Source organism: Phocoena sinus, chromosome 14 (genome assembly GCF_008692025.1).
Source record: "Phocoena sinus isolate mPhoSin1 chromosome 14, mPhoSin1.pri, whole genome shotgun sequence".
Lineage (NCBI taxonomy): Eukaryota > Metazoa > Chordata > Mammalia > Artiodactyla > Phocoenidae > Phocoena > Phocoena sinus.
In genome coordinates this window covers 61985946-62009589 of record NC_045776.1, presented here as the reverse complement: position 1 = coordinate 62009589, position 23644 = coordinate 61985946, and the positions used below count along the sequence as shown (strand labels likewise).

The window sequence follows — 23644 nt, the reverse complement described above, 5'->3', positions numbered from 1 at the left end:
TTGTTTATTTGAAAAGGCAGAGTTGCCTTCCAAGTTCTTACAAGATTTTAATTGACAGAAAACCGTCTTGGAGAAACAGAGGCACAAACCAAAGGGGCGGGCGGGAGGGGCCCTTCTGGCATGAAGGAGGAGGGTGAGCCTGCCCCTCTGTGGGCGGCGGGGTAGCTGCTGCACCCTGACCTTGTTTAAATGCCATCCTGGGTCATTTACACACAAGCCAGTAATTGTTTTGCCATGGATTCCTTTTTTAAGTTGAAAAAGGGGTGGGCAGCCCTGTCAAAAGAACACACACTGCTGTGCAGAACAGCTTGGTTCAAGCAGAGCGGCCTCTACTACTGGCCTTGACCAAGGCAGGAGCCACCCCACCAACATCCCTGCCCTGGGGCAACACAACGCACTGGGAGACCATCCCACCCTCCCTGTGGAGGCCACATCAGAGTGTGATCCACTGAGGGCAGCTGGAGGGGCCACAGAGCTCACAAGACCCAGCGGTGCATCAGGGGTACAGGGCTAACAGTCCACGTCTGACCAAGGCGGGGGGGGGGGGGGGGGCTCTGTGCTCACAGCAGGTGAAGGGGAGTAAAGCAGTGGCAGAAATGGAGGCACCCTGTTCACTGGATCCCACCAGCTCCCGTGTTCACATTTCCACCCTCCTGATCAGAAAGGAAAATGGAAAGGGGAACTGACTTCCTGCAGGTCATATATATATAGGACACAGCCAGGCGGAACTGAAGAAGGGATTAATTACTCCAACAATCTGTAGAGGAAACCTGAAGGAACTCAACAAAACCAATGATCCCTGATACAGTAGGGATCTTGGGTTAATATTTTGGAATCTACTTGAAAATCCAGGATGAAATGAAGATTACCATTGTCTATATATCAATTAAAAACTGCCATATAAACAATTGCTCTTGGAGCCCTCACTTCTATGGGCCTTCATAATAATACATTGTTTGTTTGATCTCCACCCTACAAACCTTTAAAAACTGATGCGTACATCCTTATCCTACTAAAAAAAATCATGAAAAAAACAAAAAACAAACACCTAGACGCAAAAACAAACAAACAAAAACCACAGCCTGAATTAAGTTCCTCGCTTCAACATGTTCTAGCTGGGTGACCCTGAATAAATTACTTAACCTCTCTGAGCACTGTTCCCTAGGCAACCTTTCTAGATTTCTAGGTTTTGAGATAAATTACATGATGCATGTAAACAGCCGGCACTCAGCAAATGGCAGCTCTCTACCCACCTCATCCCCATCCTAAGAAGCCACAGGCCTTCAGATAAATTCCTTGCACCGCTAATCATCAGAGAAGTACAGCTATGTTGCTGCTTTGCTTTTGGTAAGTGGTGATGAGATGAGTGGGAAGCAGCAGCGGGTGAAGCCCCGGCTGGTGCGTCCTGGCGCCCGGCTGTCAACATTTAAGATGAGGAGGGAGTGGAGGGCTGGCTCAGCACAGCGCCCTCCGCAGCAGCATTTGGGCTACTCTTCCACGGGGCCTTTGCTGAGAAACACGAACTACTTCGAAAGACAAGATTGAGGGCAACAGCAAGAGTTTAATGGGGACTGTCTGTCAGAAAGCAGTACTGTGTCAACGTTACATTTTCTGGGCTTTGGTAACTACACTATGGTTATGGAAGAGAATGTCTTTTTCTTAGGAAATACACATTTAAGTATTTTTGGGTGAAGAGACATGGTGCCTGCAACTTACTACGTGCAAGGCATTATTCTAACTGCTTTACCTAAACTATTTTACTAAATCCTTAGAACAATCCTTTGAGGGAGATACCAATACTATTATTGTCTTTGTTTCACAAAGGAGAAAAATCAAGGTATAAGGAGGTTAAGCAACTTGCCTAAAGCCACAATCAGTGAGTGGGGACTGCAGACTGTAACTCAGGGCCTCATCTTGGATTTTCTAGTTGGAACAAACTGCAGGCCCAGCACCGTTTGCAGGGCTGTTTACAGCACAGCCAGCAGCAGTACAAAGCCGGTCCCAGGGACACACTGGCAGGAACCGGGACCTGCGCTGGTAGACTGACCAGGTCACTGATGCGACAAGCAGCACACCCACACGTGCCAGCACACGTGCACCTAATCTAGTCAAGTCACCTCTGGGCCCTGCACAAACCAGCCCTTCCTGTGCCCCAGGAGGGCTTGTCTCCCAGGGGCTCTGCACTGGGAAACCGAGACCCCAGTAGAGCACAGGGCATCCTGCCACACTGCTGGCCACAGAATGAACCCCAACTAGAGTAGGGACATACTCCAGTGAGTTTGGGTGTTGGCAGTAACCAACATACACCGTAATGACAGACAATTTGGGGAACAGACCTTACGTCCCCTCTCTCTGTGTCCTATCACGCAGGCTGCCAGGGCTGAGTAAGTATTCTCACCCTCCAGGTCTACTTGCAGGGCACTAGGCCACGCAAAACACAAGTTTTTTTTCATCCTCCGGTCCGACTTGAGTTTTCAAAAATAATCACATTCAATAATCTGCAAAAATACTGATTCACTATGCTGTACACCTGAAACTAACACAATATTGTAAACCAACTATACTTGCATAACAAAATTTCTTTAATTTTTAAAAAGCTTATCAAATAGGAACAGAGCCCTATAGCTAATATAGAAATTAAATTTGCAGTTAAAAGCATTTGTACAAAGAAAACCCTAAGCCCAGATGGCTTCAATGGTGTATTTTATAAAATATTTGAAGAAGAAATAATAGCAATTCTACATAATCTCTAAACTATTGATGCATATAACACAGAGGAAAATCAAAATAATTATGCTGGATGAAAGAAGCCAAATAGAAAAGTGTGCACATTATGATTCCAGTTATATAAACTCTAGAAAATACAAGCCAATCTATAAAGACACCAATCCATCAGTGGTCGCCTGGGGTGCAGACAGGGAGCTAAGACAGGAAGGGACCACAGGAGAGTAACAAACATGTTGGGCAGATGGACACACCATGGTTAATTTGTGATGGTTTCATGGGTATATTCCTATGTAAAACTTACCAAATTGTAATTGCTAAATATGTGCACTTTCCTGTGTGTCAATTATTCCACAAAAGCTGTTTAAAGATAGATATATAGCCAACTGAAAAAACATAAAGTAAAAAAAAAAAAATCACATTCATCCATTCACTCAGCACGTATTTATAGGGCCACTCACTGTATATTGTATACACCACACACTGTATACTATATATGCCATGCAACGTATACCATATATGCCACACACTATGGGAGGCACTAAGGCTACAGCTGAAACCCTTGTAGTCACTGTTCAACTAAGGGCCATGCTGACAGCTTGCTGGGAAGTAACAGAGGAAGGATAAATGGTTTTCAATTCAATTCAACAGATCCTTTTCAAGTGCCGACATGTACAGTCTATGCTTCATTAGGAGTGTCAGGGCTTCCAAAGATGTGAGCACAGCCCCTGTCTTCAAAGAGCTTAACACTTGAAATCATTCTTGTCCACATGTGATGATGAAGCAGAACAGTCAACACCTTAAGAGGGACACAAGATGGTGTAGGGTTCCATGCAGGAGAAATTATTTCTGGTAAGGGATAGGGACCAATCAGGAAAGTGACCAACCTGATGTAACTGGCAAAACACTAAGACAGAAAATACCGAAAGGACTGTCTGGTCTGGGGGTGGAGGAAGAAATAACTGGTTCAGCTTTGAATGCTCAGGAGTTGGAGGTTTGGGAGAAGCCTTACGAGCAGAGTTGGATACTTCATCTGAGCTGGAGATAAGAATACGGGCGTGGCTTTGATGCCAAGTGGTGTCTAGAATTCCACAGACAAGGGCAAGGACCAGGCTGGAACCTGGCGGACAGAGGAGCCGCCACAGAGAAGGAGCAGCTGAAGGTGTCCAGGGAGACCTGGACCCCAAGGGAACGGAGAATCTCAAAGAGGGGATGATAAACCTTACCGACTATGGAGAAAAGGCCAGAAAGAGAAGAAATGGGAAGAAAAAAAAAAAAATCCATGGGATCTGGCCGTGAACAAGCAACCCAGCAAAAGCAGCCAGGGGAGAGCAGTGGTGAGTAAGAAGGGGCTGGAGAGGGCGGGTGGGGGCGAGCTGAGCTGCTCCGGGAGGGAAAGGGACAGGGAAGGCCTGGCCAGGGCAAGCGCAGGGGAGGGCAGGGGAGGGCTCCACCCAGGAATGGCAAGGACCTGAGGGCTGCTCGGGCCCTCCCTAACAGAGGCCACGCTGCCCTTGGGTCTGCGAGGCTGATGCAGCAGCGGGCAGTGGGCTCAGAGGCACAGGGCGGTCAGAAGGCACTTGGGGAAGTCAGAGGGAGGAAGGTGAAGGTGAGGGGCCTGGAGGAGAAGGAAGGATCAGCCAGGGGAGGTGACAGAGCGGCTGGTGAGACCCCTGGTGCTGGGGAACAGGACTCTGCACTCCTGGAGTCTCACTTCCTTCAAGTTAAACAGGCCATTGAGAATCACAGAATCCTAGATAAAATTGTAACAGGGAGGAGCCAATCCTGACTCCATCTTGGATCTGTTTCTTTTACTTTAACCTTTGCTGCCCGCTGCTTTTGTTCACTAAAAGGATACTGTCTAGCAGACCTACTAGAGAATGGACTTGAGGACATAGGGAGCGGGAAGGGTAAGCTGGGACAAAGTGAGAGAGTGGCATGGACATATATATACTACCAAACGTAAAATAGATAGCTAGTGGGAAGCAGCCGCATAGGACAAGGAGATCAGCTCGGTGCTTTGTGACCACCTAGAGGGGTGGGATAGGGAGGGTGCGAGGGAGGGAGATGCAAGAGGGAAGAGATATGGGAGGATATATGTATATGTATAGCTGATTCACTTTGTTATAAAGCAGAAACTAACACATCATTGTAAAGCAATTATACTCTAATAAAGATGTTAAAAAAAAAAAAAAAGGATACTGTCTATACATAGTGGCCTGCCTCAGGGAACCCTGGCCCTCTGCCTGAATGTTAAACCAAAGTGCCTTTGTTCAGCGAAGTATTCGGACCCTGTCCACCTGTGGATGGCTGCAAGAAAGAAGAAATTAACACATCCCCTCCCCAAGGCTGGCCATTCCAGGAGATATTTGCAAAACTTACAGCCTTTTTACTTTACTTCCTCATCTCCTCCCCCTCTCTGTTCTATGAAAGAAACAGGCATCCAAACCCTGATAAGATGGTTTTTCGGACACACTAGTCTGTCATCTTCTCTGTCTGCCGGCTGTCCGAATAAAGTCGTATTCCTTGCCTCAACACCTCGTCTCCCAATTTACTGGCCTGTCATGTGGTGAGCAGAGCGAGCTCGGACTCAGTGACAAAACCTGGGAGCTGGTCACACCCAAGTGCAGCAGAGGTTGTTCCTAAAAAGGTTCCATGTACACAACTAGACATTTTAATTCATCCGTTCAGAATGACACTGATCACCTCTGAAGCGCTAGAGGGAACCTTCTCGTTATTAAGAAAACTGATGCAATATGAGATCTACTTCCTGGTAATCACATAGTAAATGGGAGTTTCTCTTTATAGAAGTATCCCTACTAGTAAATGGAGAAAAAAGGGCAGAATTAGGTCATGACTGCTTTGCAACCCCCCAATGACTGACGATAATCACATAACAGAACGAGCCCCCCGATGTGGACAGCAGGACCTCAGAGTGCCTTCATTCACACCTGAGCCTCCCCAAACTTGGAGACCCGACCATTGACAGACAGGAAGCCTGAGAGGTGGTGAGCACACGTCCCGGGGAAGCGGGGCACAATCTGGAGCGTAAGACACTGCCACCAGACAGTCCAGACCTTCCACCCAGATCAAGGCGGTGGCTGGGGTGTGTGTGTGTGTGTGTGTGTGTGTGTGTGTGTGTCTGTGTGTGTGTGCGCGCGCGCGGCCCAGATAGGAAACACTCCTCAGGGGACAGCACAGCATCATGGAACAACGCTTAGGGCCCCTTTGGATCCTGCTTTAAACAACTATAAACATAACAAAACAATTTATAGGACAGCTGGAGGAATATGAATGTTATTAGAGAATTATCGTTAATGAAATAAACAAAAAATAAAGGTCCAGTCTCTGTGAAGCCTGGTTGTGAATAGGTTTCTACATGGTTACGAACATGGTCCCAAATACACAGTGCTGATGTTCAGTGACTCGCTGTGTGGATGTCTCTGTACACTGCACGCGACTCAAGATGTCATGCTGACACCTTGAACTCACAGTGCTGTGTGTCGACTCTATCTTGACAAAGCTGAGTGAGTGGGTGAAGGAATAAAGTCCTGGGGAAGCGGGGAGCAGACAGCCAGACATGGGGCACAGGGGAGCACAGCTCGGTGACAAGGAGAGTGCCAGTCCCTTTGGAAAAAACTGATGAAGGTGGGAAGAGCTGGAGAGCTGGTTTGGGAAGAAAGACACTCAGCTCAGATTTTAATGTGCTGAATTTATCTTATTTGGTAGTTATTACCCTAAACAGCCCTGGGCAAAAAAACAGTTTCCTTCTGAAAAGTCCTGAAGTTAAAATCCTGGCTGAATCGGGGAACTTTATTAGCATCAGCTCATCTGACTTTGAGATTACGTTTACTAGGCCACCAATGAAGAAAGAAGCGAAGAGCCACCAGTAACGGTGAGAGTGCCACCCTCTCCTCCCACCGCCCCCACCATGTCAGACCCCCTCATTCACTGGAGGTGAAGCTGTCGCAGGGACCCCTCTGTGCTCACCAGCTCCAGGGCATGACTCCTGAGCAGTGACTGAGGAAGGCCTGCTCTTGCCAATGCCTTCAAAGCACATGGTTTCTTCAAGGCTGCTCAATGCCTGCTTCTCAGAAGCCAGAGAAACTGCTCCCGCCACCAAGATGTGGCACAGGGGCTTCAAAGAGTAGTGGGTTTGCGGAGCCAAAGCCCAGTGAGGAGGGCCAGCATCACAGGCGACAGGCAGGCTGTGCAGCTGGGGACCCAAGGTCCATTCCTTCAGTGACAAGGGCAGGAGGTGTGGCGTGACTGGCTCGCTCTCTGCCTCCAGCCACCCGCCAAGGCCTCGTTCACCCACACTCCACCGTCCTTGGCCCTGACACCCAGCACGCCTCCTCTGCGAAGCCACCATGACCACGTCCCAGCAGAACGGTCCTCTGTGGACTCCTGGACCACGAATTGCTGGGACCACTCGGCTTGGTAGCCTGTGTTCATGTTGAGTCGTCTTTGTACGAGTGTCTTTCAGTTCCCCAAAAGACACTCCTTCTCATTGAGGTGGCTTCTCTTGTTGCACAGCATGGGCTCTGGGTGCGTGGGCTTCAGTAGTTGTGGCTCGCGGGCTCTAGAGCACAGGCTCAGCAGTTGTGGTGCACGGGCTTAGCTGCTCCGCGGCATGGGGGATCTTTCCAGACCAGGGCTCGAACCCGTGCCCCCTACATTGATGTTCAGTGACTCGCTGTGTGGATGTCTCTGTACACTGTACGTGATACCAGGGAAGTCCCTCAGAAGTACAATGTTTTGATGGAGGAACAGAAAAGACATGGGAAAAGCTGGCCACAGCATTTCCCTCTTCTGTAAAAAGATGAACCAGCAAGACGCCTTCCCTGTGAAACACTTGGCACAGCCCCGTCCCCACATCTGTGCAGGGCCTTGGGGCCCACTGAACCAGGGCCTCACGTCAGGCCATGGATCAGCAAGGCAGAGAAGCAGTGAGACCACTCAGGAAGGAAAAGTTTCTTACAGCTACTATAAGGGCTTCTATTATCATTAGCACTGCTGCCTTCACAAATGACAGTGACATTTTCTTTCTAACCTTAATTCATTCTAAATTTTAGCAAATATGAAATGAGAGAGAGGACCAAGACACCTGAGCCAGGGCGCATGCCCACAGCCAACAACACAGGCAGAAAACTGATTCCACCCTGCTTGAACCTAAGTGCGATCAAAGAGTAGAACACTGAATGTTTCCCTTACTTGGGTACAAAGCAGATCAAGTAAATGACTCTTGTTCTTAGACAGGAATAAGGAGAAAGCACTCTTTGTTTTCTTAGAATGCATTAGTCTGTAGACAAGAAGTCCTGTAATATTCCAAGTTCCCAAGGCAGGGAAGAAGTGGCGCCCCCAACAGAGGTACGCCTGCTGCAGCCGCAGGCTGGTGGGCCCTGCAGACCCCCTCCCAAGTGGAGAGCATCCAAGCCCTGCCGGGCAGCTGAGGGGGAGTAAAACAGCCTTTGCTCTGTGCTCTTGCCTGGCAGACCAAGGGAAGGAGAGTACAGTCATTCGGTACCCAATCACCCTCCAGCAGCACAGAGGACAGAGCAGCCACAGCAAACCCATATGTGATGAGAGGCCCCTGAGCCAGCAGGGGAGTGAGGACTGTGGGCCAGGCCCAGCAAACCCCCTTCAGCTGGCGGCTCCCCAGCAGGCCTTCTGCAGGGGCAGAGGAAGTGGGAAATGCCCAGAACCTCTGAGGATGAACTCGCCTGTGGATGCCTGGAACCCATGCTCCACCTGAAGGAGGCTCTGCTGTGCAGACAGACGGCAGCAGTCACGGAGGTCCCCTCCCAAAGATGTCCCACACGGCAAGCAGGGACGAAGACAGCAATGAGACGATGATGCAGACTGTACTCTTCATGTCTGTTATTTCATGTAAATCCTCATAGCAACCTTATATGGCAGAAATTATTCTCATTTTGCAGAGTGAGAAACTAAGCCTTAAAGGGGTTCAGGTGCTTCCTTAAGCTAGAACTAGAACCCAGGTTAACCTGAAGCCACAGCCCTCATCCTGCCCTTTGTCATTGTCTCCCCTGACTTTCCAATCTTCTTAAAAGACAGCATATTGTAAACAGCCTCCCATTTTGGCTACAAGGGCACAAGCCTAGTTACATCTGAACACTAGGGACCAATAGCTTGCCAACAGGATCTTAAGATTCCTCTATTAGGATACAAACTACTATATATAAAAAAAATAAACAACAAGGTCCTACTGTACAGCACAGGGAACTATATTCAATACCCTGTGAGAAACGAGAAACCATAATGGAAAAGGATATATATATGTACAACTGAATCACTTTACTGTACAGCAGATATTAACACAACATTGTAAATCAACTATACAAACTCTCAGAGCTCCCTGGGCAATGCTGAGCCATTTACAGATGTAACTGCTTCACCTGGCTTCTAAGCAAAATTAAAGTGTTCACATTTTAAAAAATGAATGGAAAAGATATCTGGAAATCCGCTTTATAAACCAGGAAATACTGATGAGAAAGGGGAAGAGGCTGGGAGGAAGGGACACCGCAGGACTGCAGCAGTGGCAGGACCTACGTGAAGGGGAAACACCTCCGGGAAGTGCCCCTGGGCAGAGGCCAGAGGTGCGTCCTGCCTGCTTTTCACAGGAGCTCCGACCAGGCGAGACCCCACGCAGGGTCCTGATGTCCTACCCACCAGCTGTTGCGTAAGTGTGTACGTTACTCAAGTCTAGAGAACACAAGTGAGATGTTGCCTCCACTCTGCTTTTCTCCTTCTAAGACCCCGGCTTGAGGCTGACTGGCCTGTATCAAGTGCTTGGTACCAACCAGACTCTAAGTGCTTCCTGTGGACCATCCCACTTAATCCTCACGCCCTCCATGCAGATGAGGCTCAGAGCTGCCGGACGGGGCCACGGCAGGCATGGCTCACTGAGGGGTCCCTTCCTCCCCTGGGTCGAGGCAGGCATACTGAGCAAATTACAGTGTTGACGACCACAAAGGCTACTGCAGAAAACATCGCCAGAGGAAGCATATGGACTAAACACCAAGAAAGCACACAGCTCACCTTAAACTATCTTCTCAAAGTATCGAGATGGGACTCTACAAGAAGGCTCAATATAAGAAAATGCAAACTGACACAACAGAAACGACAGCACAATTAGACTCCCGATTTAGCAGGAATAAGTAGCAGGCTTAAAACTCACAGCTTTCCCCCAACATAAAAACACAGTGGGAATAGAGAAAACTGCTTCTCTTTTAAAATCCCCTCCCATTTCACATTATAGGATCAGTATTACATAGTCTGATCTCTAGAACAAAAATTTAGAATCTGTAAATAAAAACAAATATAACTTCTCACAATAATGTCAGTAAAAGTGGGGAGAGAAGTCACATGTTTCCTGAGATGATCTCAGTGGGAAGACCCCTGACGAGGGTCAGTGCTGTAAAACATCCGTGACCGCAACCCGCTTCCTTCAGCCCAGGAAACACAGGAGGCAACAAGCCACTTCCCTACGAGAAGTTTTCCCTAAGACAAGTTCGGCAGTGTTTCCAAACCACCTTCTTGCTCCTTCAGCTTCATAAAAGCCATGAGATCAAAAATGAATGAACTTTGTACTCGGATTTCACCTTCTTCCAGTTCAAGAAATGCTCACAGCCTCAGTCTGGGAATTCACACAGGGAAACATCTCACTCAGGTTGCTTTCCATCCAATATCAAACAGAAAAACACATCATCGCAACCTTTTTTAAAAGTCCCATATAAACTTTTTCTATTTTCTTATTTTAATTACTAGTTTAATTGTGGACCCTCTATGTACCTTTCTTTGCTTATTTAAAATTATTTTTAAATTATTGTTTTAAATTACTCTAAAAAATTCTACAAAACCAGTATGAAGAATACTAAGTCAATATATTATTTTTTGGGATCAGTCACTGCTTCTAGATAAGCAGTAGAAAGCCTCTACCAAAACACAGGCCGCTCAAAGTGGAAGAAACTTCTGACTCTCAGACACACCATATTTCTATCCTAAAAGAAAACATTCCCTTTTTGAAAACACAAACCTCTTCTCTTAACCAAAAAACAACATCCTTCCCACTTCCCCAGGTCACTGCCTCCTAACCATCCCCAAACACAACCAACTGAATGATACCAAGGTGAGCGGGAGGGACTTACAGCTGAAGATGCCCGGAGGTGGATGTTCAGTCACCAGGAGACAGTTTTCTTCATCACTGTTGTCCCCACAGTCGTTCTGTTGGTTACAGACCAGTGAACCAAGATACAAGCATTGCCCGCTGGTGCAGGTGAATTTGCACTCTGAAAAAGCACAATATAAAGCATGCAGTTGTCAATGCCAGCCTGATGCTCTTCAGCTGCTACTTCTCCTTCCCTATCTGTGTGCCGTGATGGTCTGGGCACTCAGTCTACCTGGAGAGCCCAGGGAGCAGAACGCAGACACAGACTCTTTCGGTAAGAGCTCAGGGGCACTCGAGGCCTGCCATACCTCACTCACCCCACGCCTCTGACCCACAAAATAGTAACATGATGTGCCCAGCAAGTCATGACTATGGGACTCTTCCTTTGCTTGAAAAAATCCTTGGCGGTTTTCCCCGCCACCAAGGATGAGGGAGCTAGTGCAGCAGCAGCCCGGGTGGCAGCAGGACTCAGGAGCTCAGGCTGGACAAAAGGAGGCTCATACGTTTTATTTCCAACTTGTCACTGGATGTTGTGAGGCTCTGGGCAAAACATTTAACCTCACTGGTGTTCGTTCATCTCATGACTAAGAAGAACCAGGTTTATTACCAGGCAGGGGCAGCACTGACTTTATAACATAAAACATGGGAACACAACACGTGCCCTCTGCTGAGAAGCATCCGTACCAAGGGCCCCGTAAGTGACTTAAAGAACAGGATGGAGCCCAACCCAATGCCTGTAGGCTTCACTGAGCATGGGATGTCTGCAACCTGTGCAAATCAGTATTTGAAAATAGAATTTACTTTTATAAGACAAAATAAATTTGCAAACTTAACACATTACTATAAATTTAAGCAGTTAAGGATAAAGGAAATTACATACACATGGGCGCATAAACATCTATGTATATCTTACATCGACTATCACCCTAATTCTGACCAAGAGCTTTTCCCTAGGAGCACCCACAGAAGCTGGTGGGATTCACACAGGACATCCCACTCAGTGAGCAGCCAGTAGAAAAAACCCCACAGAAAGAGACCAGGACCCCCACTGACACTGACCATCACAGCCTCTTCATTTCTCCTTGGTTTTGTCTGTCTAGAACATGGGTGGCAGGTCCTTTCCACTCTAAAATTCCATTATTCAAATAAATAATAAAAGGCTAGACATCAGCACACAAGACCTCCACCCATTATGCTAACGACACAGAGGGACTGCAAAGAGAACCCCTTATCTGCAGTAAAGAGACAACTTAAATCCTCAGTATTTCTGCAACCCAGTATGAAAGTGCCATCATAATTCTCTGTGTTCACATCTTCCTAACAGAGTCTAGAAAGAGACAACAACCAAAGCCCTGACCTAGTTCAGACCCACACGTGAACACCCCCCAAATGCACATCCACAGCTGGTGACTGGCTGCAATGTCCAGGTGAAAACTCCATGTGTTGACTGTGAACCAGGCCACACGTCAGGAGCTCTGCTGAAGCCCAACTCTGCTGCCATAAGCGGCACAGACTCAAATCCAGCTGCTTGAAATTACATTGATGAAGTGACTTTTTTTTTTTTAACTTAATGGAGAAAATGGATGTCAAGGAAAGAATTTATCTTCCTTTCCAAAAGAAATATTGGAGCTTGGATTACTACCCAACATGAAAAGGACATTAGCCAAAAACAGTACTCCTGATGTTGTTGAAACAGTGATTGGAAAGAAGGGAACACTAACCTAAACTGAATCGAACTCCAAGTAAAAAGTTAAGCACCGCTACGGTTTGAAAGGATCCCAGGTTAAACTCCCACGTTCAAGTTCGTGTGGAACTTTAAACGAGCGCAGAAACGAAACCACATCCACAGTTCACTCTGATCTCAGCTTGTTTAAAGGAGACCCTGTCTAGAGTTACAAAATATTTTCAAGGAAATGAATTATGTGATTCAGTTATTCATACAACCAGTATTTTAGCTCCTTCTATGTTCACTGCCAGGCCCAGAGACACAGAAACACAGAGATGAAGAGCAAGCCCTCTTCAAAGGACTACAACACAAACTTTTGTAAATGTGAGCAGCAACTAACACATGTGCTCACTCCTTCCGAGGACCGATTTTCCTTCTTTGTGTCCCTCACAGTGAGACCGCTGCCCAGCGAGGAATGGGCCCTTGGTGAGTCACCTGTTTGTTGAATAAACATATGACCTCATTTGAGCCTCATAAGAACCCTGTGAAATTATTAGGGTAGATACTATTATTCCCATTTTACAGATGAGGAAATTAAGACTCAGATTAAGTGACCTGCCTATAATTAAACTGCGAATAAATGGGAAAATGCAGACGTGTGTCCAGATCCACCACCTCTGGTCTTAGGCTCTCTAATTGCTGCCTCTCAGTTTCCAAATCTGTTTTCATGAATGTGCAAAATTCATTTGTAATGAGGATGACATGTATGTAACAAAGTTCTCAAAACAGTTTATCTTAAGTAGGCTTAACATTACTCAGAATGCATTAAAAAGGCTTGTGCTACTGATGTGCTTAGAAAGCTTTTAGTTCTTAGATAATGGAAATACCAACATCAACCCACTGAATTTCAATTTCATAATATCTAAATCTTCTCAGTGGTGAGTCATTAGCTGAATATCAAACTAAAAATCTCTCCATCTCATGGCCACTTGAATCAAAACAACTGAATTGAAATTTTGCACCAACTTCGGCTTCTTGATATATCTAGAAATCTGCTATAATGTTATTAAGTGTTAAAGATTAATGCTAAAGCTGGAATGAAACTGCAGACCAGAGTCAAACGCCTGTCCAAGGTAACCTAATCATATTGATCGAGGCAGGCTTCCAACTCAGTCCTGACTCACCCTGCAAGATCATCTCTACCACACTTTCCACCCCAAAGCCCAGTGTGTTCAGACATTAGGGGTGGTCCCTAGTAACTAGGTTATTATGATAGTTCAAACAAACTAAAAACCCCAAATGAGAGGCTCTAACCATGGCCGCCTATGGAATCCCTGGGCTGATCTTTCAACACCAGCCTGGACCACTGCGCTCCCTGGCGTGAAGTGGCCTGGATAGTGGGTGGTTCCTAGGGATCCTTAGACTGATTCTGATGGGCAGCCAAGAAAAGCCACTGCCTCGTGAGAAGCAGAGAACTCATTCATATGAAGCCCTCACTCTAGCTAATAGTATTGTATAGCTAGTATTGGAATGTTTAGTTGGTATTTGCTAATTTACTTAAAAAAAAAACACCTATTATCTTAAAATGGGCAGGTATTTTGACGACTCCTGGATATAGGGCCTGGTTGCTATAACTTTGTACTGTCAATGGGATATTTCAGAAACTTTGGGACTACAGGTATGACCCGCAAACTACATTTTGACACACTATAGAGCCAGGAGTCATCCTCAATGAAATAAAACAAGTCAGAGAAAGAAGACAGAAGAATTTTTCCAAATGTTTTCTTTTATTTTGTCCATTCTTTGTGGAGCTTGTTGAGTATTCCTGCTAAGCAAGAAGTTGAAGGAAATCAAAGACTGTTAACATCAGAAACATTTTGGTTACAAATTCATGGTGATTTCAGATGTATAATATTGGAACAGAATATAGAATCAACAACCAGGAACCAGCTTTTCCTGCAAGAGCTATATATTTAATTTTAAAATTTGTAATATTTAAATAATTCCTCTTCTTTAAAGTCAGGGATTTTTAGGTAAAGAAAATGGCATTCCCTTCTGCCATAATTCTCTATTTTTTATTTTTAAAAATCTAGAATCAGCAACAGATTTTAGGATCACTTTATTTGCTTTTAGTAATACAGAATTTTCTCCAAATTTGGAGAATTCTTTAGCTTCTCTACACTCCTACATAAAGCTTCTGATGAATTTCAGTGACTTTGAATTGTCACAGATTCATAAAATTCTAGTGCTGAGAAGGCCCTAGAGACACAGTGGACTGCCCTCTCAGGTCACAGATGAGAGAATTCCTGACTCACCCAAAGTCAGGGAACAAACCTCCTGTAATGGAACTTAACACCCACAATTTCTACCGAATTTGGGGAAAAACACTTTTTGTCCTAAATGTCATTCTTATTAGGTACAAACTAGTACTAACCATTTGGAGCATACCATGTGAAAAAGGAGAAAGGAAAAGAATGATTAAGAGAATTTCCTTTGTTACTTTGAATTTTATTACCTTTGAAAATACAAGCAATTTTAAGAGCCCTGAAAGCAGGAAAGAAATGGAATATCCTAGATTGGTCTGTGAATTCCAAACTTTTACACACACAAAAAAAAAACTGTATTAAAAAAAATTTTTAAGGACCAGTAGCTTAACAATTTGAATATTCTAAAACTAAACTTGGACAGGGGTAAATACTCAATCTTGACTTGCAGGAGAACAAATGTGCATCTCAGAGGCCAAAGTTAATCCACTTGGTAGAGTCAACATTCTATTAGTTAAAAGGCAAAAAACAGGTACTTGAAAGTTGCTAAGAATAAATCTTAAATGTTCTCGCCACAAAAAAGAAATAGTCATTAGGTGACATGATGCAGGTGTCAGCTAACCACTGTGGTCTTCATTTTGCAATATACACGTGTGTCAAATCACGTTGTCCACCTTAAACTTACACAATGTTGTGCGTCAATCACATCTCTATAAAGCTGGGGGAAAGGGCAACAAAAACTTGTACTCAATTTTTCCTATGCCCTTTTTAAAGCCTTAGTTTTCACAGATATGACCTCAGTCACAAAGCACTGCATCACAGCCGTAGAATCAGCCTCTTTTGTGAACAGGCAAAGCGGTCCACGGCAGCTATTTCTGTGAGAGTTCATACAGCACCATGGGCTCACTCAGCTCACATGTCCGTCACTCACACACCAGAAAACTGGGAATGATTCTGGCTCCAACATTTCTGATGTTAAATCTAGAGCTTGCTCTCAGTAATGGGGCCTTCTTAATATACTTACATTGTAGATAACAGAGACTAAACTTAGCTGCTAGGGACCTATAAGTGAAGGATTAATAAGATTCTAAAATTAGCACAAATAATTTTACCACAACCAATATAAGTTTCCTACTATTGCGATGACAATACTTTTATTGATTTATTCATACACTGCCTACTCCCCTGCAAGGCACAAGATTATCTACCATAAAAGCAAAGTTGCACAGAAATGAAAACAGTGAGTAAAAGACAAAAACCACAAACCTAGAAATGCAGGGGACGGAGGAAACCTGTGACCGTAGAGAGCTCTAGTGACCAGTCACTAAACCCAGCTCCAAGCAAAGGGGCTGCCGCGGACCGGTGGAGACCAGAGGACCGGTGGCGAGCGCTCACTGGCCCACAGCAGGAGGCGCTGCAGTCAGTCGGAAACAGACTTTCTCCTGCTTCTCAGACCTGAGAGGATCAGTCACTCTTCTTATTACAGGGTGCTGTACAACAACACCGAGGTAACCTCGACACCAACTTTGTCCAAAAAGGGAAAAGTGCTCCTCAGATTGTTCTTTCCTGTGTGACCTCCTGTGAGGCTGGAATATTAGACTGGTTTCTATTGAAGGAGCCAGAATGACAGGGTCCAGAAAGTAGCTATTTAGCAAATTATGAAGATAAAGATTCGAGACTCTTCAGAAATGAAAAGTTAATCCTTAGGGCTATTCATCTCAAATGTCAGCTTTTGACAGCATGTGAAAGGCAGATGGATGATAAATGCATGTTCTTCTGCAACATTTTTCAACACAAGGAATACATTTTGAGTAACCCGTAAGAGACTCAGTATCTCACATAACATCAACACTGATCTCCACGCACGTCTGAGGAAAGACGTCTGAGACACTGTGGGTGCCTCACCTGGCATCACACGGTGACCTGAGCGGCACACCGAAGGCCAAACATAAAGACTGCGCATCACTAACAATGTGCTCCCCTCACTCAAAGACGGTGCTGACTTTGCCGGTCATAAATTTGAAACAAAGGAGAATTTAATTTGAAGGTTTACATTCTATGTAATGAATTAAATTAACAAGCACTTAATAAAAGTCATATCTTAAGTGGTGCTATTGAAACCATAGTTATCCTCCAGAAAGATGACTGTGACATGATAAAAGGACATTTGCCCATATAGTAAGATTAACAGAGAAGAATCTCCCATCAAAGGTAGTAATAAAATTTTTTTAAACTCAATCCATTTTATGATGTGGCTTATCGCTCTCACTATGGTGCTGGAAAGACGGTGCTGAAAACATTTTTAATGGGTCTAAAATTCTCTAACAACCATGAGTGAAAAATATGCCTTTAAAAGTCCAAGGTACTTTGGCTTTAGACTTCCAGTCTTAAAATTATCCTTTAGAGCAGTTTGAAAAACTTACCCAACTTTCATCAAAGCACGATCAGGTATTTTAAAAGTCAGTAAAAGTCCTCTAGGAGTTGAACTGGCAAATAGCACTATTTCTTTTCTATGTTTAAAGGCATTGAATGAATGAATTCTGCGCTTTTCTGTATATAAAATGCGAAAAGGGGTTCTCAATTAGCTTTTTAGAACAGTACTGGAAGCAGGTAAGGAACACCTTAAAATACTCTGCAGAACAAAAAGGTGTATCAATATATGCAACGCACATGGGAAAATACTTTGAAAAGACGCTGAGCAAAATACAAACAATGATACCTCTGGGTGCTGGGATCATTAGTAATTTGTAGTTCCTTGTGAGTTTTATGTATGATTTTATAATCAGGAAAATAAAAAGCCTATTTTAAGGAGGGAAGTCTCTGTGAAAACCAAATATTTGTAGAACTCTAAATCCACCATAATGAAGTACCTAACTCCCCATGACATCATCCAAACAGAAATCCAGACAGCTCCAGCCCCACTATCTCAGTCACATTTCAGCACAAAGCACATGTGGGACACCCCCACGGGCAGAGCAGCAGTAACAGCACACACACCAGCTGGCAGTTCCCGCCTGAGGACCTGCTGGGGGAGCTCTGGGGGGCGGGGGGCCAGTCCCATAGAGCCACAGCCCACAATGTGGAAGTAAGGCTGAGGGCCAGATGTGCGGTCATGGAGCGCCCTGGACACCCTGCTGAGGAGCAGGCCCAGTGCTCCATCTACAGGCTTTAAGTAAAGGCCTCTGAACAGGATGTAACCGCACAGCCCTGAGCATTTAGTGCACACCTGTAAAGACTAACCCTGCACACCCTGCTCAATACAGCTCCACGGAGCAGCAACAAGAGTTCTAAGCTGTCCAGTGACATACACGTTTGAGGTGCACGGCCGTAAGGACCACACTGCAGGACCACCTAGATGGATGCACAGGTGTTTACGGCACAAAGTTGGACCCCAAGGGGGAACCACAGGGGTGAAAGGGTGGCATAGATTCTCAGGTACTGAAACCGCTGAGCCTCGGGACTCTTCCCCTCAAGCCACTCTTTCATTCATTCTTTCACTCAAGAGTCCTGCACCGCTCTAGCGAGGAGCATGGCCACAGGTGCCAAGGACAGAATAGACAGTCCATTTTCCTAAGACTCAGGAAACTGGCTTCTCCTCCAGCTCTTAAACTAAATATTGTGTTTATCCCCAGGCAAGAATAAGAATCCTAACCTCTAAACTCCTTCCTGGTAAATGTGGTGCCTGGATTAAAGCAGTAGTTCTGCATCTTTCCCGGACAGCCCCAGGGACCCCTTGAAGACTCAGGGTCTCCAGCAGGAGGTGGGTTGCAGGGTGAGTGAGGAGTCCCTGCAGGATTGCTAAATCTGTGTGCAGGGTAGCTTTCCGTGAGATTCCACTGGAAAACAGCATCCCCCAGCTAAAAAATCTGAAAGCTACCTACTGCCTTACATTCTAAAAGTCCTTTCAGTTCTTAGGATCCATGATTCAACAGAATTTTAAGAAAGAAATTTTAAAGAATGAAATTCTACTTGAGCCCTTTGGTACTTCTGTTGCCCACTCTTGATTATTCTAATGATTATCCAAATAACAGGTGCTTTCAAAGTTTCTGAGTTCTGGACATTTGGTTACACACTGAGTATCAATACCACCTCTAGCAGATCTTTCGCATCAGCTTTACAAACATCCTATAACCTCCCCCATCTTTAAAATAAAAATGCTTTGGGCCCCACTCTCCATGTCTCCACTCCCAAGGCTCAAGCCTGTAGCTGTGCAGGCTTTGGCCCCATCACTGCATACCCCCCACCACTGCGCCAAAACTGTTTCTCCAGGCCACGAAATGACCTCCATGTCATTAACTCCAGTGCAGCCATGCAGGCCGCATCTCACTAGACCCGCCTTTGACAGCCAGCCACTCCTACCGCCCGGAACCAAGTGCTTGGTGGGTCCAAAGACACGTTCCCCCCTCACCGATCCCCCTCCCTCCCTGATTTGCTGCCCTCTTTTCTTTGCCATACACCCAGGCCCTGTGGTCTCAAGCCATCCAGGCTCTCCATGCCGATGACCACATGTCACCTGTTGGCATCTCCAGGTGGTGTAACACACCTGAACTCACCACAGCCTAGCCCAAAGCACCATCTTCCCGTGCCAGCTGGCTCTGCTCACAATCCCCATGTCTCGAGAACACATCCTCCCAGCTGCTCAGGGAACAACAGTGCAGTCACCTGTGACTCTTTCCTTTCTCTAATCCAGTAAGAAATTCTATTAGCTTCACCTTCAAAATATGTCTGGAAACCGGCTCCTTCCCACCATCTCACTACAGTCACCCTGGTCTAAGGGCCATCACTGCTCATCTGGATGACCCCGACAGTCTCCTGACCAGCCCCCCAGCTGCTCCCTGTATCCTTCCCACCAGAGTCTGGTCCCAAGAGGGGACCCAGGACTACTCTGCTCAAAACTCTCAAATGGCTTCTTCTATTTCACTCAGAGGGAAAACCAGGGTCCCTACAATGAACCCCACACAACCTCCCATCAACAGGCCCTATCCACTCCCTGGCCTCTCCTGTCCCCGAGTTGGCCCTGGGTACATGGGCCTCCTCGCTGTCCCTTGAACACACCCGGCTCACTCAGGCTCGCTGTTCCTCTGCCTGGAACACTCTCTCCTGAGGAATCTGCTATGCTAATAACTCTCTCACTTCCATCAGGCCCACGCTCAGACGTCACATCTCTGTGGGCTTTTCTCTGACCACTCTGTTTAAAGTTGGATCCCCTCCCCAAGACCCCACCCCTACTCCTGGCCCTTCCTATCCTGCTTTCCTGCTGGATTTTTCTCCACAGCTCTCTATTTCCATCTAACATTACATCTAATGACATGCATAACATTTCTTACCTTTTTTTCCCACTAGAACATGAGGGCAGGTAGGGATTTTTGTCTGCCTGGTTTTACTGATGAATTCCCAGAGTCTGAACAGGGCCTGGTATACAGTAAGCATTCAATAAGTATTCGTTAAATAAATCAATGAGCAAAAGTAAAAGCTTGTCGGGAAGTTCTTCCGGGAACCACAATTTACTACTGCTATCCCTTTGAGTGAGAAAAGTTTTCTCTGCACATATATCCTCAATAGGGAGGGGTGTGTGTGTATGTGTGTGTGTGTGTGTGTGTGTTGTGTGTGTGTGTACACATATGAAAAATGAGGTAGAAAGAAGACAAAAAGATGAAAATAAAATTCAAATCTATCATTAGCAAATTACACGAGAATTTTTAAAGCAAAGGGTTAGTTAAAATTATTAGCCAAAATAGATCTTTAATTACCTGTGGTCTTCATTGATGGAAACAATCTCTCTCTAGTTGTCAATGTCATAAACGTTTAGGCTTTTTCCCATCTGTCCCTTCCCCGTCCTCTGGCTTAATTCCTAAATCACAGAGTTCCCTCTCAGGGCAACCCATGTGTTCTGGCTGAAGCACTGGCCTGTCTACCCAGGAAGCAGCAGCCCCTCACACACAGCTGCCAGCATTCTGAGAGAGAGTTGGGCATGGGCACCGACCCCCCCGCCCCCCCCCCCGCCCCGCATGTCTTGCTTTTAATTGCCACAAACAGGCTCGGGGGCTGGGGAGCAAGGCAGGTGTTTAGGATTCATAGCATTGCTGACCCTGCGTCGTCCTCAAGGTGACCCCACCTAGCTATTTTTACTATTTGGGTGAAAACCGCCTCACCTTCTTGCCTTGAGCCTCCCGTGGCTGGCTGCCTTGGGTTCTCCAGCTGCCATCAAATTCGCCCTTTACGAATTTCCCTTCTTGAAAACGTCCACCTTTGGAGAACTCCACAGAATCAGACCTGGCTGCCCAAGTGCTGCATGAACCCCTGTGTTCCCTGCCACCTGAAGGTGTGTGGTGGTATCCTCGTGCTTTCTGATGGACAGCATGGCGCTCTACTGCGAGGAGAACTCTCCTGCCCCGTTTTGTCTTATTTCCCCTACTGGTTCCTTAGAAGCCCTTCTTTGTCCCCTCAGATAAACTTCCTACTTCAGGCCTTATTCAGCCCTCCTGTCCCCCAGGAGAAGCTGACGGCTGCATGTTCTTGATGGCGCCCCACCCAGCCAAGTCCCCAAGCTCCCCCACCACACACAGCCCTCAGGGATGTTGGTAGACAGAGCTGTCCCTTCGTCCCCCAAGGGAGACCTTCAAATACTGAAAATAATGGCCTTTGGTTTCCATAACTAAACAAACTCCAAGTCAGGGATCAGTGTGGGTGGGAAGCCATTGCTATACTCCCTGAATGCCACACGTTAGAGGGAAGAGGCTCCCTCTGGCCCTGCACTCCACCTCCCCTCCCCATGCTCACTGCTTTACTGGAGAAAACGGTCTATGTCTGATGATTTAGCCCAGGTTAGACTCCCACATTCACAAGGACAAGACTTTTGTGCCCTGAACATGCTCATCTGAGGTCTTTCATAAAGAACTTTTCTTTACAGCACCGTGGGCCAACCTAGAATTTCTGGAACCCCTCTGCCCGTCTCCCCAGTAACCAGAGAGACTGCTTCTGGTAGAAGATGTAGGAGACTCTTGAACAATCTGACTAATAATCAGGACCAGGGTCTTAAATCTGCCCTCCCCAGTGGAGAGCACGTGCTGGTAACATTCTTACCTTCTGAAATTAACAGCCCACCTGACTTTCTGCTCACCTCTCCCGACGGCACACCAGCAGGGTCCTGTTCCATGGGTGGTGTGACTTGACACCCAGGACCCAGAGCTCTGGGCATCCTGCTACTCTTGGTCATCTGGTCTCAAATCTCCTCCCGCCGACTGCCCTCTTGGATCTGTATCCCATCCCAGGCTGTCACCACGCTCCACCTTCACCCGGCTTCCCTGCTGGCCTCCTGGTGACAGGACGGGCCTCAAACACCTCTATGCCCAACTCCAGGGACCCACTCACTGCTGCTATGGCTGAGCCCCGATCAGCTGAACTGGTCACCAGAGCAGTTCCCAGTGACCCCCTAAGTGTGGAAGCATGACCACCCACTCCTGTGTAGACAACACACGTCTGTCCTCACTCCAGCCTCGATGCTCCCACTGAAGCAAGCCCTTTCCATCCTGTTCTGTCCTTAATGCAGACAGAATAGCTTGTCCAGACTGAAAACTCCTCCTTCGAACACAGTTCCGCTTTCTTATCTCCAGACTCCAACCTGTCATACTGTCCACATCACTGGAAGGAGCAAACACACAAAGCAGACACAGAGTCAGGGTCTAATTCTATTTTACAGCCAGTAGAGGAAGTCTTCCCAATACTTTTTCTGTAAACATGGTTATAAAACAGCAAGAAGAATGGACGTGAAAAAGAGACAAATGTGGATAGAATCTGAGTTCTAAAACACACACTGAAAAATTCATTGAAAAAATACAAAACAAAGTAATTTTTCTTTATATTCAAGTATAACAAAGCACCCTGACTAAAAACGTACCCCTTATTACCTGTGTCCAAGACTCCCTATCTACATTCTTTGCTTTATTTTTCTGTAGCACTTAACACCTTTTAATAAATCCCATAATTAACCTTCTGTTTTGCTCATTGTCTCTCCTCACTAGACTATAAGTTCACCTCAATGTACATAGGGCATTTATTGTTTACTGTTATTTTCCTGAGGCCTAGAACGTCTGCATGTAACAGCTTCTCAAAAAACATTTGGTGGGACTTCCCTGGTGGCACAGTTGTTAAGAATCTGCCTGCCAATGCAGGGGACACAGGTTTGAGCCCTGGTCCGGGAAGATCCAACATGCTGCGGAGCAACTAAGCCCGTGTGCCACAACTACTGAGCCTGCACTCTAGAGTCCACGAGCCACAACTACTGAGCCCGTGTGCTGCAACTACTGAAGCTTATGCGCCCAGAGCCCATGCTCCGCAACAAGAGAAGCCACTGCAAGGAGAAGCCTGCGCACCGCAACGAAGGGTAGCCCCCACTCACCACAACTAGAGAAAGCCCGTGCGCAGCAACGAAGACCCAACGCAGCCAAAAATAAAATAAATAAGTATTTTTTTAAAAAAACAGACTTTAATTATACATTTAAAAAAATTTTTGGTGGATGAAGGAAAGTTTATTCTATCAAGTCAATTGTTATTTCTAAAACATAAATATCATGTCATCCCTTTACTTTAAACCATCAGCACGTAGTTTGTGTTAGCTGGGCACGTAAGAGCCTTCCTCCTGACATGGACCTGACCATCTTTCCAACCTTACTTTCCAGCTCCTCTACACATGCCCTGGAAGCCAGACACACCAGAACACAAGGACGATCTTCAGCACGCACAGCTCCTGTCACCGTGCCTTAGTGCACGCTACTGCTCCTGCCTAGAGTGACTCACTCCCCC

At 46.1% G+C, this 23644-nt stretch overlaps 1 protein-coding gene across 1 annotated transcript in view; it reads right to left on the bottom strand.

Annotated features, from left to right (window-relative positions):
* LDLRAD4 (low density lipoprotein receptor class A domain containing 4) overlaps positions 1 to 23644 on the bottom strand; it is a 318283-nt gene that overhangs the window by 109744 nt on the left and 184895 nt on the right. Inside the window, 1 exon segment of the mRNA XM_032603666.1 lies at positions 10893 to 11033. Within this exon segment, the coding sequence (XP_032459557.1) occupies positions 10893 to 11033 (141 nt within the window).